At 43.2% G+C, this 20655-nt stretch overlaps 1 protein-coding gene across 3 annotated transcripts in view; it reads right to left on the reverse strand.

Annotated features, from left to right (window-relative positions):
* Insr (insulin receptor) overlaps positions 1 to 20655 on the reverse strand; it is a 139733-nt gene that overhangs the window by 41708 nt on the left and 77370 nt on the right. For all 3 annotated transcript variants that reach the window (XM_038346589.1, XM_038346588.1, XM_038346587.1), the window contains exons 4-8: positions 11303 to 11451; positions 9455 to 9599; positions 6396 to 6610; positions 3493 to 3619; positions 1488 to 1744 (exon numbers count right to left, since the gene is read on the reverse strand). In XM_038346589.1, the coding sequence (XP_038202517.1) occupies positions 1488 to 1744; positions 3493 to 3619; positions 6396 to 6610; positions 9455 to 9599; positions 11303 to 11451 (893 nt within the window). The remainder of the gene's footprint in view (positions 1 to 1487; positions 1745 to 3492; positions 3620 to 6395; positions 6611 to 9454; positions 9600 to 11302; positions 11452 to 20655) is intronic.

Raw genomic sequence — 20655 nt, forward strand, 5'->3', positions numbered from 1 at the left:
TTGTATGTTTTTAAGACTGAATCTTGGTCTTGCCTTGAAGTGATGTGTCCGACTTTGTTGACTCCCCATGGGAAGTCTTACCCTTTCTGAGAAGTGGATGGCAGGGGAGGTGAGGCAGGAGGAAGGGAGGGAGTGGGAACAGAGATAGCTATATAAAATGAGAAAACATTGTATTAAAAAAAATTCTTACATCAAAAAAAGAAAGGACTGGATCTCACATGGTCCAGGTTGGCTTCAAACTTAGTATGTAGATAGAGATGACCCTGAACTCCTGACCCCCCCCCCCCCGCCTATACTTTGTTGTTGTTTTGAGATTGTAACAAGGTCTTGATATGTAGCCCAGGCTAGTCTCAAACACACAGCAATTCTCTTGCCTCAGCATTCCAAGTAATAAGACTACAGATGTGTATAACCAAGTCTATCTCTCATTTTTAATTAACTGATTATTTACTGATTGAATTAACCTCTTCAAAGATAGGTCTCACTGTGTAACCCTGGATGGCCTAGAAGTCACTACTTAGACCAGGCTGAGCTTAAACTCAGAGATCCATTTACGTCTGACTCCCAAGCAAAGCCTCTCGCCTCCCCATGACAAGTGTTGAAAACAGTCTTGTGCAGGTAATGACAGATGCTGAGTTCGAGGCAAGAAGGTATGTGTTAATATATGTATGGTGTGTGTGCATATGTGCATGTGCATATATGTGTGTGCATTGTGTTAGTGGGTATGCATGTATATTGTAAATATATGCGATGTTATATGCATGTTATATGTGATGGGTATGCACATACCTATGTGTTACATGTGGTGTCTGTGTGAGTGTTATAAGTAGTATGTGTGTATTACATGTAATATGTGTGTTATATGTATGAGTGCATGTTACATTTGGTGGATGGGTGTGCCTCTCTATGTGTGTGTGTTATGTACAGTATTGTGCTATATGTGGTATGTGTGTTAATTGGAGTGTGTGTGCTGTATGTGATGTGTGTGTGTTATATGTGAAGTGTGTGTTACATGTGGGGTGTGTATGTATGTATGCATGTGTGTGTTAGATGGGTAGTGTCTATGCATGTGCTGAGGCCAGAGGAGGAAGTCAGGCACACCATCCTATCACTGTCTACTCTCTTCAAACAGGATCTTTCACTAAAACTAAAGCTAAGCTGGCAGCCATCAAATCCTAGTGACCCCCTTGTCCCTGGCCCATGAGCCACAGTGTTCTGGGGTTACAGACATGCACATGGCCACACTCTGAGGCATGAACATGGTCACTACCAGCTTTCAATGTAGGTGATGAGAACAGCACTCAATCGTCCCCACTGAGCCATCTGCCCAGCCCAAGAGTGTTATCCTCTGAAAATATGAGCCATAGCCTTTAGCTCCTCCAGAAGCCAGTCACAGGAGAAAGCCTGTCACAGGACATCACTAAGTTGTCTACCAAAGGCAAGAGAGTCAGTTCAACAGCAAGCCCATATTCACAGGACACACTTACTGGTGGCATCTGTCTGCACATAGATGATGTCACTTTTGGCTCCATAGGTCCGGCGTTCATCTGAGAAGGTAACCAAGGTCTTGACAAAGATGGCATATTGGGTCCATGGCTTGAGACCCCGCATTAGCCACCCAGGGTGGCTTGGGGTTTGAGACTTGGGGTCGTTGGACCTCTGGGGTGGGTCAATATCTACCACAGTCCAGCTGTTGGAGCCACAAGCATCCTGACCATCAAACTCCGTCACATTCTGATAAGGGCTTTTGGGAAATAAGAGGGAGAGCTAGGTTACCACTGTGTAAATGTCAATCCAGCACTATGTGGAGTGGGGACCTAGAGAGTTACAAGATGTAGACTCACTTCTTTTCTGTTTGGTGTGTGTGTGTGTGTGTGTGTGTGTGTGTGTGTGTGTGTGTGTAACTGTATGTGTTTGTGGCAGTTCACTTGAGTGTATGTAACATGAAGGACATGAAGAAAACCATCAGGGGCCATCTTTTTTGTTTTTTTCTGTTTGTTGAGACAGACTCTAGTCCCAGCTGGCCTCAAAGTCACATAAATCTGCCAGCCTCTTGTCTTCTCATTATTGGAATTAATTGCATTCACACTTGATTCCCACCTTGTGATTTGAGATAGAGTGATCTTCTCTGGCCTGAAATTCACCTCACAGACTAGGCTAGCTAGCCAGAGACCCCAAAGATCTGCCCATCTCTGCTTCCTTGGAGCTGGGATTTCAAGTGTATTCTACAATCCATGGCGTTCTGAAAGTGAGAATGAGTGTGTGTAATTGTATGCATGTGCCTTCAGGGGACAGAAGGAAAAGCTGGATCCCCTGGATCCCCTGCATCTGGCGACTGTGAAATGCCAGACTTGGATGCTGGAGACCAAAGTGGGGTCCTGAAATGCAGTGAGCACCTATAACTGTTGAGCCTCCTCTCCAACCCCCAGAAGTGAACCTTTTCCTGTTTCCAATTCTGAAATGCAGGTCTGCTCCAAAGCCAGCAGCACTGAGGTGTGATAAGCCCATGATGCTGACTCCAGTCACCGAGCACCGAATCTCAGCCTACCAAATAGCCATAGCATAAATGACTAAGACTGCAGCAAAACCAGTGGGGGTTTAGTGACTTAGGTGCCGTCAATGAATTTCCTTTCTATTTTTTTCCTTCCCACCCCAACATTGTCTATTTACTATATTCTCAGTATGAGTTATCAACATATGAGCACTGGGCCTGGGAAGAGGGCTCAGTAGGCAAAGCATTTGATGTACAAACTTGAGGACCAGAGTGCAATCCCTAGCACACACTCAAAGGTCAGCATCTGTAATCCCAGCACCAGGACATGGAGACAGGTGCATCTCTAGTCTGAATAAAAAGGAAGATGGAGGAGAGCTACGAAATGCTGACTTCTAGACATGACATAGTTGCTGCACACATCAACTCAGACCAGCTGTGGTTGCCTGAACCAGATCAACAAGCCAGTCAACATCCCAGCATGGGTGATGGAGGGCTTCAAGGTACTCCCCTAGCCAAGGAGTAGTATGTAGCTGCTAAGAGAGTCGAAGTCACTGCCCTTTGGGAACATGGACACTGGTAGGTTGTTCATGCTCCAGTGGATGGGTCCACATGCATGCACATATGGGCAGCACCAACTGGATTAAAGGGGTTGTCAAAAACACACAGAGAACACGAAGTTGGGAGGGAAATGGGATGAACACACTAGGGAATGTTGGAGGCAGAAAGTGGTGGGTAGATATGATCAAACATACATTACATAAGTATATGACGATTTAAAAGCACACACTTAAGATATTTTCTTATTTTAAAGGAGAGTGTGAACTAAGCACCAGTTCATCTCTCCACTTCCTGACTGCAGGTGCAGTGTATCCAGCTGCTGCACACTCCGGCTGCCATGACATCCCCACCTCACAAGCTGTGAGCCAAGATAAACCCTTCCTTACAGCTCTGTCTGTCCCTGCAATAAGGAACATAATAGGCCACCTCCTTTTACTTACGCCTCTTTGTAGAAGAGCATGAATCCCAGGAGGTCTCGGAAGTCGGGGGGCCAGTAGGGCTCCCACCTCAGCAAGATCTTGTCAAATGATGTCCGAATGAAAGAAAATTTAAGTAACTCATTTTCACCTAGAAAGGTTCAAGAGAAAAAAGTCAGACAAATGGAGTTTTGAATGGCTCATTTCAGAACAAAGTATTCAGCCTCCTGCTTCTTGGGGAGGGGGTAGATTGAGGGATGGAGGGGGTCCTGGCTTCATTTTGTAGCTGTGACAAAATACTGTGACAAAAAGCAACTTGAGGGAGGAGGAGTTGTTTGATTGTTTGTTGGGTGAGAGTCTATCACATTTCAGGGAAATTAGACAGGAATTCAAGCCATTAGTCATATCTCATCATCCACTGTCAGTAGCAGAGAGAGATAGATGCATGGGGGATGCCTGCTTGGTGCTTATACTTAGCTAGCTTTCTCCATCTCATATTGTTCAAGATCCAGGCCATGAAACAGCTCTTCTCACTTCAATTAACAGTCTAAATAAACCCAAGTCAGCAAAACCTACTTGATGAGCTCTGGGCCAGCAAGAAACCACCAAAATGACCAACTGTCAACCAAGAAAATGCTCCACAGATATGCCTACAGACCAACCTGATCTGGACAGTTCCTCAATTATGATTATTTTTCCAGGTGATTCTAGATTGTGTCAAGTTGAAAATTAAAATGGGGTGTATATAACCTGCTATTGCTTACATACGTCTCGTCCACATAAGCAGAGAAATGATCTTGCTGAGTTTGAAAGGTGGGGAGTCAGCAAATCAATTAGGTGTTGAAGACTCAACCAAATAAGATGCTCAACTGAACTGTGGATGATCCATGCCAAAGCAAAAAGGACAACTAGTCAGCCATTTTTTGAGCAAAGGGATCATCTCTTTTTTTATGTGTATGTATACATGTATATGCATGTTCATGTATTGCAGGAGTGCTGGCTAATCTTAGTTGTCAACTTGACACACCTGGGAAGAGGGAATCTCAAATGCAGAACTTCCTCAATCAGACTGGCCTGTTGGCCTCTGGTCATGTCTGTGAAGCAAGGAAGGAAGGAAGGACCCAGACTACAGTATGCAGAGCCATCTGTAGGTAGGTGGCCCTGGGCTATATAAGAAAGTTAGCTGACAATAAACAGCAGTCTTCCATGGCCACTGCTTCAGTTCCTGCCTCTAGATTTCTAACTTGAGTTCTTGCCTTGACCTCCCTAAATGATGGATTGTGCCCTAGGAATGTAATATAAAACAGACACTTTCGTCCCCAAGATACTTCTGGTCAGAGCAACAGAATTAAACCATCTCTCTAGCCTCAAACTTAATCTTGTCATTTATTCCCTGGTGATAGAGATTGCTGCATTGATTTCACCAACCCTGACACCCTTGGCATTCGCTTTATGCTTATGTGGCATCAGACACTACTTTGTGCAACTGACTCAGATAAGATACATAAAACCTGCCTCTGGTGGGCTGGGGAGACAGTTCCCTTGGTGAATGCTCCCTTTGTAAGGTTGAGGGCCTGAGTTATGTCCCCAAAACCTCATTTAAAAAAGGGGGGGAAGAGAAGGGAAGAACAAACAAAAAGAAAAATCTGTGGTGGTTTGAATGAGAATGGCCCCTATAGGCTCATATGATTGAATGCTTAGTCTCCAGTTAGTGAAACAGGGGAATCCCTAAATAAAGGCCGGGACAGACCATTGTGTGAAGCTGTGAGGACGAAACCTGGACAGCATTGGAGACCCCAAGATGCTGGAGATGCCAGAGCCATAGGATATCTGTCAAGGATAGTTGCCCAAGAGCACCAAGTTTATTGCATTCAGCAAAGTTGGAAAGGAAGAACGATCTAATACAGAATTTGGCGTTTGCTGAGCTAGGCTTTAATCTTGCTTTGGTCCAGTATTTCCTTACTATGCTCTCCTTCTTCCCTTTTGGAATGGTAATGATATCTTCTGCCACTAAATGTTGCAAGTATGTGATCTGTTTTTTGATTTTACAAGAGGTTACAGTTAAGAGATTTTCTTGCATATCAGAAGAGACTTTGGATTTTTATTTTATTCTTTTATTAGTTATTTATTTATTGGTTTTTCAAGACAGGGTTCCTCTGTCTAACAGTACTGACTGTCCTAGAAGTCACTCTGTAGACTAAGCTGCCCTCGAACTCATTGAGATCCACCTGCCTCTGCCTCCCAAGTACTGGGATTAAAAGCATGTGCCACCACTGCCCAGCAAGACTTTGGATTTTTAAAAAGGTCCAGTTCTCTTCTCTCTACCTGCTGCCTATGTATCAGGATGTAAGCTCTCAGCCCCAAGCCTGCCTATCTACTGCCATGCTTCCCACCATGATAATGGACTAAGCTTATGAAACTATAAGCCAGCTCCAATCAAATGTTTTCTTTTATAAGAAATGCTTTGGTCAAGAGTCTCTTCAGAGCAATAGGACACTGATTAAGACAATGGTGCACACACCCAACCCCAGCACTGAAAAAGTAGGAAAGGCAGATCCCTGTGGTTCTCTGACCAGACCCACAAAGCCTACTGGTGAGCTCTAGGCAGCAAGAAACCCTATCTAACAAAAAGAAAAACAGTGGATGATGCCTAGGGAATGACACCTAAGGTTGTCTTCTGTCCTCCACAAACACACACACACACGCACACACACACCTGGACACACAGACATGTACACACACATACATACACACACACACACACACACACACATATGCATACACACACACACACACCTGCCTTTGGTATTTTAAAACTCCTCTCCCAGAAAGCTATAGCTCAACAAAAAACAATGTCACTTTCCTGGGATCTAAGGAAGTGGCTGAGAGAGGGCAGCCATTAGGAACATAAAGATGAAGAGACTTACAGGATGCCTGGTCTCCATTGGTCTTCAGGGCAATATCGTTCCTCTCCTGGCGGCCCTTAGTTCCGGAAATCTCTTCCATCTTATGGATTTCCGACAAGCAGAGTTTGGGGTTGTAGTGGAAGAAGAGCTTGCCCTGAGTGATGGTGAGGTTGTGCTTGCTCCAGTCCCAGAGCTGCCTGAGGTTCTGGTTGTCCAAGGCATAGAAAGAGTAGTTCCTGCAGATACACACACAGCTAGTCACTCCATAACCCAGTCTTCAATCCCAAAATGACAGGGGCCACCGTACATACAGTGGGTTGTAATTTTGTTTTAAAAGAAATGAACTTGAGAGGGAGTAAGGGTGGGGTGGATTTATGAGGAGGAAGAGGGAGGTGTAGGGGCTGATTATAATCACAATATACTGTATGTATATAAGAAATTCTCAAGAATTAATTGTAAAATCACAGTTAAATAAAAACTAAAAACTAGGCATCAAGGGCTAGGCCTGGAGTTGACCCCTTCAGTTTAGTTGTGGGCCCAGTTCTAGCCATTTGCTTCACACAGACTCACAAATTATTTTTGGGACTGTGGAGAACAAAGAAATTCGCAAGATTTCATGGCCAGGAATGTGCAGAGCGCTCTCCTAGAATCCCTCAGTGAGAGACTAGGGGTGCAGCTAAGGGGTAGAGCTTCTGCTTAGAATCCCCTAGGGAGGCTGAGGGCATGGGTCAGGAGTAGAGCACCTACCTAGCATCCCCCAGTGAGGGGCTGGGATGTGGCTCAGCAGTAGAGCCCCTGCCTAGCATCCCCCAGTGAGGGGCTGGGATGTGGCTCAGCAGTAGAGCCCCTGCCTAGGATTCCCCAGTGAGGGGTTGGAGGCACGGCTCAGTGCTAGAGCCCCTGCCTAGGATCCCCCAGTGAGGGGTTGGAGGCATGGCTCAGTGCTAGAGTGCTTGCTTAGCATGCACCAGGCACTAGATTCAATAATCAACATAATGAAATAAGAGGGGAAAGAAAAGGAACTAGAGAAGAAAGAGAAGATAAAGTAGAAGGAGCAGGTAGAGGTGGAAGGGAGGTAGGGGTTGGCATCAGACTGGGTTTTGGAAGGGTAAAAGTGACCCAGGCAATAAAAATAGGAACAGAAATCAAGTTTGGGGACAAAAAGTATGAAAGGTTTTAACCATGTTTGGTTTGGTTTTGTGTTGTGCTTCTGTTTGTTTGTTTGTTTTTAGACAGGCTTGAGAAAGGGTCTCACTGTACCGCCCTGGCTGGCCTTAGAAATCACCGAATAGACCAGGCCAGGCTGGCCTTGAGAACTGCCTGCTTTCACCTCCCAAGCGCCCAGTTGTGTGGCTCTGCTTTAAGACACAGTGTGGATTGGCATTCCTTTTGCCCCTTTCCCTATTGGCTGCTGCTTTTACAACTAGGCTAGGGGAAAGGTAGCCATTTTGTGCCCATGAGAGACACAGAGAATCTAACTTCTCCATTGCATTTCTGAACGATCTTTCTGCTCATGAGTCTATCTCTACTTCTCAAAACACCACACGCCAGATTTCTGCTTGTTTGAGCAACTTAGGCAGGTTCTGTGGGACCTGGAGGAAAGTAGAGCAAATGAGAGTCCCAGAAAAAAGGATGGATAACTGGGGTCAGAAGGACATTTGCTGTATCTGAAGTTCCTGGTGGTAACCTAAGGAAAGCTACAGAGACAGGCTTGGGGTTGTGGGGAAGGAGAGAATTGGGACTGAGTATTTCGGCTTGTATAGGGCAAGATCCCAAGACACAGGCCATGGCCGAGAGCCCACACTGCCAACTCAGAAAAGATATGGAGACTGAGTGGGAAATGAGAAAGGATACCTAGGGGTGGGTGGAGAATGCCTTGAGGAGATGCAATTCCAGGGGCCAGGAAAGATGAGGATCTCAACAAAGAGCAGGGGTGGTCTCCGTTAAGAGGTTGGTGAACAAAAGATCTTGGGGTTGGGGGACAGCGACACCATGAACACAACATCTTATGTTGAGCCTTCTTCAACACTGATTAATTGGTTAAAATTTCAATAACTGTGGAGAGGTTGGAGTGTTGCAGGTCCAAAGTCTAATTACAGTTTATCCTGGTCTGTCTTGAACTCCCCTCACAGTCACTCCTTGCCCACCTCTGTGCCTGACCAAATACCCTGTGGCTAGCATGTAATAGCATGTAATATCCTTTAGGAATGTATTAGCATAGCAGAGCATTAGCTCCATGAACAAAAACACTAAGGATGTCATCGGATAACATCTATAGCAGAGACTTCTCTGGTTTGCTGTTAAGCACCTCTTTGATGTGTCTACCAACATCTTCTAAAAGGACCTTGGTTTGGGACTAATAGAACACATAACATTTACCACACTGAAATATGCAATTTGGGATTAACTTTATCAGTGTGTTCCTGGGCCATGCTACTCACGATTGGCTCCGGAATAAACTATCTCTTATCCCTTTGCGGTGAGAGTAGGAGTTCTGTATTGACAGAACCAAGAAGTTTCCAAACATGGCTGTAACGGGGTATTTATCACACTCCATTCTCAGTGTAGCTGTGACAGATGCACACGCCATTAGCAAATCCCAGCCTCTGGTTTCCCAGGAAGACTGGAAAGTAGACTTTTGTGTTTCCTAGCTGGATGGACATTTGGGAGTGCTACAGAGACCATCACCTAACAGATGCTTCATTTTGCTTCAGTTGGGATTTAAAAAAAAAAAAAATCCTAAAGGGTGCATTTGTGCGCGTGTGCTCATGAGTAGGGAGGACAGAGGAAAACCTTGCTGCCATCCCTTATACCTCATCCACCCTGGTTTTCTGAGTCAGGGGCTCTCACTGGTCTCCAACCTGATAAGCAGGTGAGGACTGGCTGGCCAGGGAGTGGCAAGGATCCACCTGTCTTTTCTTTCCAACACTAGTAGGTTCCTTTTTTTAAACCTGTGATCAAACTCAGGTCTTAACGTTGCAAAGTAAGCAGTTTACCCAGTGAACCATCTCCCCATCCCTTTGTTGTCTCATCCATGAGTTTCTTGGTTGGCAGCAACAAACATAGCCAGGTTCGCATACCCGATTTCCAAGGTCTCTCCTCGAATCAGATGCAGCTTCCGGAAGAAAGAAAGTGACACCAGAGCATAGGAGCGCCGGATTTTTAGGAACCCTGAGATTTCTTCAATGAGGCCAAGGTTAGCCTCCAGCTCAGCTGCCAGATTGTCTACAGAAAAGAGAAAACACCCATGAGTGTCTGCAGGAATTTTTATTCAGTGTGTGTGTGTGTGTGTGTGTGTGTGTGTGTGTGTGCGTGCGTGTGTGTATATCTATGTCTGTGTGTCTGAGTGTCTGTGTGTGTGTTCCTACCTTCCTGATGTATGTGTAATCCTACCCTTCTGGTGTGTGAGTGTGTGTGTCTTTGTGTGTATTCCTGCCCTCCTGTTTGTGTGTGTGTGTGTGTGTGTGTGTGTGTGTGTGTGTGTGTGTGTGTGTATTCCTGCCCTCCTGGCACATGTATATGTGTGTTCCTGTCCTCCTGGTGTGTGTGTATAAGTGTCTGTCTGTTTCTGTATTTGTGTGTATGTATTCCAGCCCTCCTATTGTGTGTGTGTGTGCGCGCGCATGTGTCTGTGTGTGCGTGTGTGCCCATGCTATCCTGTTATCTCAGCACTCAGGATGTGACAAAAGGAGGATTAGGAGTTGAAAGCCACCTATGACTACATAGTGAGTTTGAAGCAAACCTACAATACAAAACGCTTGCTTTTATTTTATTTAATATTTATTTATTTATTTATTATGTATACAATATTCTGTCTGCATGTATGCCTACAGGCCAGAAGAGGGCACCAGACCTCATTACAGATGGTTGTGAGCCACCATGTGGTTGCTGGGAATTGAACTCAGGACCTTTGGAAGAGCAGGCAATGCTCTTAACCTCTGTGCCATCTCTCCAGCCCTATGTTATTTTTTTTTTATTTTTGAAACAAAGTCTCATGAAGTCCAAATTGGCCTCAAATTTACTATCTAGCCAACAATACCCTTGAACTTCTGATTTTTGTGGGCTCACTCCCCCAGTGCTTCGATTTCACCAGTATGCCGGTGTGCCCTAGCGGCACAGTACTGAGGACTGAACCTATGAATGCTACTTACTGACCTACAGCCCTATCCATACTAAACTAAAGTTCTTCTAGCCTGGAGGCTTTTTCTTTATTTATTTCTTTGACATGGGGTCTCATGTAGCCTAGGCTGGCTTCAGACTCACACTGTAGCCAAGGAGGAGCTTAAACTAATCCTACCTCCATCTCCTGAGTACTGGAATAACAAGTGTGAGCCAGCAGACTCAGTGCACATTGGTAAGAATACAGATTCCTAGGGCTGTACAGATGGCCCAGCAGTAGTCAGGAGAATCTGCTGCTCCAGCAGAGAACCTGGGTTCAGTACCCAGCACCCACATGGCAGTTCACAACCATCTGTAACTGCAGTGCCCACTTCTTGCTTTTGAGAACACCACAAAGCACATAGTACATACATGGAAAGAAAACACTCAAACACAAAAAATAAAAAGAATAGATTCCTGATGCAGATTGGAAAATAAGAATTCCTGGAAAACACAGAGCCAGGAACTTTTTGTTTAGGATTTTAAGGCAACTCTTGCTATGAGTCTCCTACTTAGAGGGCCACTGAGGGGTGTGTCACTTTGTTTGCTTGTGTTGTTTTGTTTCTTTAGATAGGATTATGTTACCCAGGCTGGTCTGAACTTTCTAGATTCAAGCAATCCTCCTGCCTCAGCCTCCTGAGAAGCTGAGACCACAGGACCCAAGTGAATATGGCCATGAAAGTTGAGAGGGGAAAGTGTGGAATACCCTGGGCTCTGTACTTCCCTGCTCACAGTGTACAGTAAGTAGGGGACCCCCCGGGAGTACTCACTGCCCCCTCGAATGTTGATGATCAGGCTGCCATTGATCACAGTGCAGCCTCGGAGCTCCTGGGCAGATGTCACAGAGTCAATGGTCTTCTCGCCCTCGAGGATGTGGCAGACCTTAGGACAAGGTCCCAGACATGGGGTGCACATCAAGCTGAGCACGGAGCAGAGAAAGAGAAACAGATCAGTCGGGTGCATAGGGTTCCTTCACTCACTGTGTAGAATACAGCATGCTTCACGGGGACACAGCGGCAATTACTCTAAAGTGCAAGGGCTGAGCTCAGCACCTGTCCTAGTTAGCTTCAGTTGTCAACAAAATGCAGCCTAGAGTCATCTTGAGGGAATCTCAGTTGAGGATTGCCTAGATCAGACTGGCCCATGACCATCGGGAGTTACCTTGATTGTTGATTTATGTGGGAGAGCCCAATCCACTGTGAGCGACACCACTTCCTAGGCAGGTGAGTCTGGGCTGTATAACAACACTATCTATCTGTACATGAGCCAGGAACTGAGCCAGCAAGCAACGCTGCTCTGTGGTTTCTGTTTCAGGTTTCTGCCTGACTTCCCTCAGGCATAGACTGTGAGCAGGCAGTGTAAGCTGAAACAAACATCTCTTCCCTTAAGCAGCTTTTGGTCAGAGCATTTTATCACAGCAACAGAAAATCACTGATACAGAACTCAGAATAACCGAAACCAAGTTCATCTTCACAGTGGTAATCAGGCGCCCATGGGCACTATAGGATGCAGAACAAGATCCCCAAGCTATACTCAGTACCAACAACATCCCATCTCCACATTGCCACAACTAAAAACATTTCCAGATGTTAGAAGCTGTCAAATGCCTCCCACATACTTAGAATAGCCAATTAGCCCCTTTATAAAAAAAAAAAAAATCACTGCCCAGTGTTTGTTAATGCAAACTAAACACACACCACAAATATCTGGTTCTTCTTGTTTCAGAAAGAAGCAGCCCTTCATCCTGCCAGACACCTTGGTGTGGCCATAGCTGATGGAGTGTTTTAGTGAATCTATGTGAGTTTCCAGAACTCTGTTCTTTAAAACTCCAAGAACTGTGTTTCATACCTAGCTGGGACTCAGGCAGGCAATCTCCACTCTTATTCCTGTCCTCCATTACAACTTCTCCAGTTGACTGTTTGCAGGGGCCTGTCCTTACTCCCTAACTCCAGTGCCTGGGGACTTAACCAGACCTTGGTGTGGACTCAGCTTTCCTTCGGGCTGTGGACCCTCTCACCCCCTACTTCTAGCCCATCCCCATTTCTCTATGTCAGCCCCCAATACCTAGAAATAGTCTCTACCGGAGACCCCCAGTGTCCACACACAGTATAAACTCAGGCAGGGAATCACACTGTCCTTCCTCTCCTCCTTTATGATCTCTCCATTGTCACCCTCAGCCCTATAAAAAACTGCCTACCAGGATTTTACAATTCAACTCCCTTCACTGGATACTCCAACTCTTGATTCAGGCCCAGGGCCCGGCTGGGCCTTTCATTCCTGTCTCCCCAGAACTCTCTTCCCACACCTCTAAATCCCTGGGGACACAGGATCCCTAAGCTCTTTCCTGAAGTCCCTCTCAGCTTTTCTCCCAGCCCACTTCCACCACTTTCTGCCACCCACTGGCCTGCAGAAGCACTTCCAAAAAAGGCCATTCCCAGCCATCACACTGCCCTAAGATTCAGAGAGAGCAACGGAAACCAAGAAATGGAACAGTTACCCAACAGAGGCAAGACCAGATATGAGCACCTAGAATCATCTAAAACACCACCCGGAGGTGTAGACACCAACACAAAATGACTACCAGTTGCAGAATATTTGTTTACACTGTAAAGATGGAGCTTTGCCAAGGTGCCTTCTGATTGGTTTAATAAAGAGCTGAATGGCCAATAGCTAGGCAGAAGAGGTTAGGCAAGACTTCCAGAGACATAGAGGACTCTGGGAAGATAGAATGTATATTAGTATAAAGGGGTGAGTTTAAGTTATAAGAGCTTCTTAAGAATAAGCCTAAGCTACAGGCTGAGCCTTCATAATTAATAAGAAGTCTCACATTATTCGGGAGCTATCTGGTAGGACAGAAAAAGACTCATTACAACCAGCTGCATGAAAAGGTAATGAATAATAAATAAAAGCAGACCTATTAGAACTAGTGGTTCTCTACTTTCTTAACGTTATGACCCTTTAATACACTTCCTCATCTTGTGGCGACCCACAACCATAGAATTATTTCATTGCTACTTCTTAACTATAATTTTACTACTGTTATGAATCATAATATAAATATCTAACATGCAGGATATCTGATACGTGACACCACATCCCAAAGGACACGACCCACAGGTTGAGAAACATTGCTGTATTAGAATAAGACTTGAGTTTTCAGTGACGATTCTGAAGCCCAGAAGGGCCTAGACAGATGTTCTACAGATTCTAAAAGACCACAGAATACTATACCCAGGAAAACTATCAATCACCAGGGATGGAAAAAGAAGAACATTTCAAGATCAAACTAAAGTTAAGCAGTATTATCTATAAATCCAGCTCTTCAAGCACTCAAGCACTAGAAAGACTATGTCAACCTAAATAGACTAACAACAACCAAGAAAACACAAGGAATAATACCAGACCAGCAAATCAAATAGGGAAGACACACTATAACAACAAAACAGTAGGGATCAAGAAACACTGCTCATTCATAATTCTCAATGTAGATGACCTCAGTTATCCAATAAAAACACAAACACTAACAGAATGAATATGAAAAACAGGATCCATCCTTCAGGTGCATCCAAGAAACACAACTCAACATCAAAGACAGACATCGCCTCAGGATAAAAGGATGGAAAAAGATTCTAAGCAAATGGACCTAAGAAGCCAGTGTAACTATTTTAATATCAGACAAAACAGACTTCAAACCAAAACTAATTAGAAGAGATAGGGGGCAACACTACATACTCATCACAGAAAATCCATCAATTGCAATTCTTAATATCTATGAACCAAACACAAGGGCACCCAAGTTCTTAAAGAAACACTATTACAGCTCAAATCACACATGGACCCTCACACAGTGACAGTGGGACACTTCAGTACCCTCTCTCACAAACAGGTCATCCAGAAAAAAAGTGAAAGAGAAATGCTGGAGCTAGCTCACGTCGTAAACCAAACAGACCTAACAGATATTTACAAAACATTCTGCCAAAACTCAAAAGAATACACCCCAGGAACTTGTGGAACTTTCTCCAAAATTGGCAACATACTAAGACACAAAGAAAGACCAACAAACACAACAAATCCAAAATAACACCTATATCCTATCAGACTACCATGGATTAAAGCTGGATATCAACAACAGAAACAACATAAAGCTACAAAGTCATGGAAACTGAACAACTCTCTACTGAATGAAAAATGAGTCAAGACAGAAATTTGAAATTAAAGACTTTCTATAGAATTAAGTGAAAATGAAAACACATCACACACACTTACATACACAATAAAGGCAGTTCTAAGAGGCAAGTTCATAGCTCTAAGTTCCATTTTTAAAAAATTAAAATTACAACATAAAAAATGAAGAGATCTCAAACTTAACAGTACACCTGAAAGAACTAGAATAAAGAGGGAAAAAAATCACAACCCAAAGGAGTAAACAGCAAGAAATAATCAACTCAGGGCTAAAAATGAATAAAACAGAGAAAAAATAAAACCAAAAATTAGAGAGAATCAATGAAACAAAGAGTTGGTTCTCTGAGAAAATCAATAAGGTTGCAAACCTTAGGAAAATTCACAAAAAAGGCATAGTAAGAAGATCCAAATTAACAGACTTAGAGACAAAAAGACGAACATAACTACAGACACCAAGGAAATCCAGAGAATCATAAGTATATACTTTAAAAACCTGTACTTCGAATTAGAAAATGAAAAAAAAAAAAGCCCAGGGCCAGCTGACTTTAACACAGAATTCTACCAGACTTTCAAAGAAACAGAAGGAACGTTGCCCAGTTCTTTTTATGAGCACAATTATTCTGATACTTAAACCACATAAAGACCCAACAAAGAAAGAGAACTATAGACCAACTTTCCTTATGAACATAGATGCAAATATTCTCAATAAAATACTTGCAAACTGAATCTAAGAACAACAACAACAAAAGATCATCCACCCAATAAAGTAGGATTCATCCCACAGATTCATAGAGTTCAACATTCTTAAATCAATTAATGTAATCCACCATGCAAACAAACTGAAAGGAAAAAAAAAACCACATGATCATCTCATTAGATGCAGAAAAGGCCTTTGACAAAATCCAAACCCCTCCATGATAAAAGATCTGGAGAAATTAGGGATATAAGGTACATACCTCAAAATAATAACAAGCCGCCAGTCAACATCAACTTAAATGGAAGGAAACTCAAAGCCATTCCACTAAAACCAGGAAAAGACAAGGCTGTCCACTCTCTCCATACCATATAGTATTTGAAATCTTAGCTAGAGCAACAAGACAACTAAAGGAGATCCAAGGGGATACAGATTCCAAAGGAAGAATCAAAGTATTTTTATTTACAGATAAAATGATAGTATACTTATGTGACCCTAAGAATTCTACCAGGGAACTCCTACAGCTGACAAACACTTAGCCTTCCTATATACAAATGACAAACAGACTGAAAAAGAAATCAGAGAAGCAATATCTTTCACAATAACCTAAAAATAAATAAATAAAATATATTGTGGTATCTCTAACCAACCAAGTGGAAAACATGTATAATAAAAACTTTAAGGCACTGAGATAAAAAATTAAAGATGATATTAGAAAATGGAAAGATCTCCCATGCTCATGGATCAGCAAAATTAATAGAGTAAAAATAGTCATCCTACCAAACGCAATCTACAGATTCAACGCAATCCCCATCAAGATCCCAACACAATTCTTCACAGAAGTTGAAAGAACAGTTTTCAGATTCATATGGAAACATACACACACAAAAACAGAATAGTTGAACAATCCTGAATAATAAAAGAACTGCAGGACTACAAATTGTACTAGAGATCTACAGTAATAAAAACACCATGGTATGAGCATAGAAACAAACATGGGGATCGATGGAACTAAACCGAAGATCCAGACATAAATCCAGCAAACATATGGACACCTGATTTTTGACAAAGAAGCCACACATATATACTGGGGAAAAAAGACAACATCTTCAACAAATAGTACTGGTCAGACCGGAGGCTGCATGGAGAAGAATATTAGACAGGCTCATACTTATCACCCCGAACAAAACTCAAATCCAAATAGATCAACAACCTCAATACACGGCCAGATACATGAATCTGATAGAAGAGAAAGTGGGGAACAGCCTTGAACTCACTGACACAGGAAAATACTTTCTGAAAAGAACACTGATAGCACAGGCACTATGATTAACAATTAATAAATGAGACCTCATGAAACTGAAAAGCGTCTATAAGGCAAAGGTCACTGTCATTCAGACAAAGCAACAGCCTACAGAATGGGGAAAGAATTTTACCAACCACACATCTGATAGAGAGCCAATACCCAATATATATTAAATAAATAAAATCATTAAATTCTCAGATAAATGGGTGGAACTAGGAAAAAGAATCATCCTGAGATAACACAGACCCAGAAAGACAAATATGGTATGCATTCACATAGAAAAAGATGCTAACTGTTAGGCTTTGGATAGGCAAGCTACTATAACCACAAAGGTTAGATGTAGAGAAGTAACTAGGGAGTAGGGAAGGATATCTCAAGGAAGGGGACATGGAATACATAACTATGAATGGAGGGAGGGAATCGGGGATAGGGAGAGACTGGAACAGGAGGATTCAGGGAGAGGAGAAGAAGGGAGGGAATACAGAGAGGAACAGATAACACTAAGAAACACTGAGGGAGCCATATGGAAACCAACTACAGTAGAAGCTTCTTAAAATATATACATATGTAAAAGAAATCTAATGGGGAGACAATGCCTCAACCAGACATTTCTAGCTACCAAGTAAAACCTCATGACCAAGAATCCATTACACCCAATCAAGTAGTTAGACACAGAAAGGAGCGCCCAAGAAATCCCCACACAACTCAGGCTATTGCCAATAAGGCTACTGGGGACTTGCCACAAACTGATGGTAAGGCCCTATTACTGAAGACAACAGCAACATGCCTCACTGATCATGAGAAGTCAAGCTTATGCTTATGTAGAGCCTTTCTTTACTCTTGCTAACTAATGTTCACGGTACTGGAAGGTCCTCTGCATGCCACCAACCCAAACAAACCCTTCCATCTATGATGACCTGCCTGAATGATACCAGGTGCAATAGTGACATAAAATCATAACCAACTACTATCTGGTTAGATTTAAGGCCCATTCCATGAGATGAAACCCATGCCTGATACTGTTTAGGGGTCCAAGAACCTGAGAATAGCTAGGCCATGGACCTAGGGGAAAACCAAACACTATTGAGCCAGACAGTGGTGGTGCATACCTTTAATCCCAGCACTAGGGAGGTAGAGGCAGGCAGATCTCTGTGTGTTCGAGACAGCCTGGACTACAAAGTGAGTTTCAGGATACCCAGAGATGAACAAAGAAACCTTGTCTCAAAAAAAAAAAAAAAGGAAAAAAAGAAAAAAAGAAGGAAGAGAGGGGGGGAGGGAGGGGGGGAGGGAGGGAGGGAGAGAGGGAGGGAGGGAGGGAGAGAGGGACGGAGCGAGAGAAAGAAAGAAAGAAAGAAAGAAAGAAAGAAAGAAAGAAAGAAAGAAAGAAAGACAGACAGACAGACAGACAAAAGAAAGAGAAAAAAGAGAAGTTAGCAATAAAATAACTCCTGAGGACATTCTGACATACTCTTAGATCAGTGTCTCAGTCAATCAACATCAAGAAGCTTTCTCCTGCAGGAATTGGGAACAAATATAGAAACCTACAACAGAACAATGTACAGAGGGTCACCATCTTGGTTATGGTGAGCATTAAAAAAATGCTTTTTATTTAAATCCAATGTCTTTTTCTTCTTTCGAATGTATATGTATGTGTGCTATGTATGCATGTATGTACTATGTGTGAAAGCCCACAGCTGATGTTAGATGTCTTCCTCAATTGTTAGCTATCATATATGCGTGTGTATGTATATACAGAGAGAGAGAGACAGAAGGGGGGATGGACAGACAGACAGACAGACAGACAGACAGACAGACAGACAGATAGACAGTGTGTAGCATGAAGGTCAGAGGACAACCTTTGAGAGTCAGTTTTCTACTGTGGGAACTAAGGGTTCAAACTTAGGATGTCAGGCTTGGTTGCAAGCACCCTTACCTGTTGAACCACCTCACCAGCCCTCCATCTTACATACTGAGTTAGGATCCCTCACTTAATTCAGTAGATGGCCAACTTGCTCTGGGGATCCCTGTCTCTACTTTCCAAGGCTGGGATTACAGGTGGGTCATCACACAGCCAGGCAGTTACATGGGTCCTCAGAATCCAAATCCTGCTTTATTTGGTGGGTCATCTCTCCAGTCCTAAAGTCAATGTCTTTTAAACAAAAGTCTTGACAGAAACCATAAATCAGTCCCTAAATCATTCTTGAAAAATTGAAATGGATAAACAGAACAATATTTCTTTCTTCAATCTTCCTGTTGAACCTCCTCCCACCCTCAAAATGAAAAAAATAAAATAAAAAATAAAGTCCCATTCAACACAGAGACTGATTTATAGAGGTCTATTTGGGCCAACAATACTTGTTGTTTCATTTCCTTGGGTTTTTTTTTCAATTTATTTAATAAAAAATGAGCAAAACAAAACATATTGTACTTTTAGGTTTCATAAACACTAAAAAAAATTCATAGGAGCTAAAATAAAAATTGTTTTCCTTCTTACCCTTTCCACCCAGGGAAATAAAATTTCCCACCAAAATCAAAACACTCTTTTGCTCGCTCACTTGGCTAGCGCCCAAGTCTGAGAGGAAGAATTTTGACGTCAGCAGGTCAGCTCAAGGCCTTGCAATGTGCGTCTGTTTCTGATTTGGTTTTCTGTTCTTTGCTGGACATCCCCCACCCCACCTCCCTTCTTTTAAACCCAAACACCAAAAACACAAAAGAGATTTAAAACAACAACTTGGTGAAAGTCCCAGACACTAAAATATCTCATCCACAAAGTTGAAGCCTTGAACAAAGCATCTGGGTGTATATATAGGAAGCCTGACTCATCACCAAGGAGAGAAGTCCTGTTTCTCACCCAAGTGGTAGGAAATGGCTTGATGGTGCTGATCTTGGAAGGACAGTCAAGCTCTGGGAACAGTGTAGGCGTAAGGCTCCCCCTCCCTAAGACAGAGTGTTCCCAGGTTGTGTTGGGGTCAAGTGGGGTAGGATATGGAACATAGCTACCTTCCCGGTATAACAGTTATTTGCTGAGCCAGGAAGGAGGGTGCAGGTGAAATGAAAGAATCCCATCTTCAACTGTAAGCATGGCACTCAGAAATAGGGTGTTCATGAAGAGGAGCATTTCCTTCTGATCAAGCCCATGACCAAACCCCAGGACACAGTATTAAAGGAAATAAAACAAACAAACAAAAAAAAACCCACTCCTGAGAGCTGGTACATCACTCAGTTGGCTCCTGAGAGCTGGTAGATCACTCAGTTGGCTCCTGAAAGCTGGTAGATCTCTCAGTTGGCTACTGAGAGCTGGTAGATCACTCAGTTGGCTACTGAGAGCTGGTAGATCACTCAGTTGGCAAAACAATTGCTGTGCAAGCATGAGGAGGTAGGTTTGCTTTCCCAGCACCCAAGAGAGCCAGGACGGGAGTCACGCCTGTAATGCCAGACTGGAGAAGCAGACACAGGAGTATTCCAAGCTCTAGAGCCAGTGAGAGACCTTTTCTTAAAAGGGGAGCTAAAGTTGTCTTAAATTAAAATTAAAGCAGGAGCTGGAGACATGGCTCAGTGGTCCAGAGAACTTGCTGCTCTTGAGGTCCTGAGTTCAATTCCCAGCACCCACTCGGAGGGTTGCAGTCACCTGTAACTTCAGCTCAAAGACAACTGATGCCCTCTACTGGCCTCCCCAGACACCTCCATGCACATACAGACACTACACAAACGCACATATACATGAATAAATTAAAATATTTAAATAAATATTAAATAAAGTAAAATATTTAAACAACTAAGGAGGACAGTAACTGAAGAAAACATCCAACATCAACCACTGATCTACACACACAAGCATGCACACATGTACACACACATGTACTCATCTGCACCTGTCCGCATACATGAACACATACACACATATACATACACATGCCCGCCTGCACACAATGCCAATACAC

The sequence above is a fragment of the Arvicola amphibius genome, chromosome 10 (assembly GCF_903992535.2).
Source record: "Arvicola amphibius chromosome 10, mArvAmp1.2, whole genome shotgun sequence".
In the NCBI taxonomy this organism is placed as follows: Eukaryota; Metazoa; Chordata; class Mammalia; order Rodentia; family Cricetidae; genus Arvicola; species Arvicola amphibius.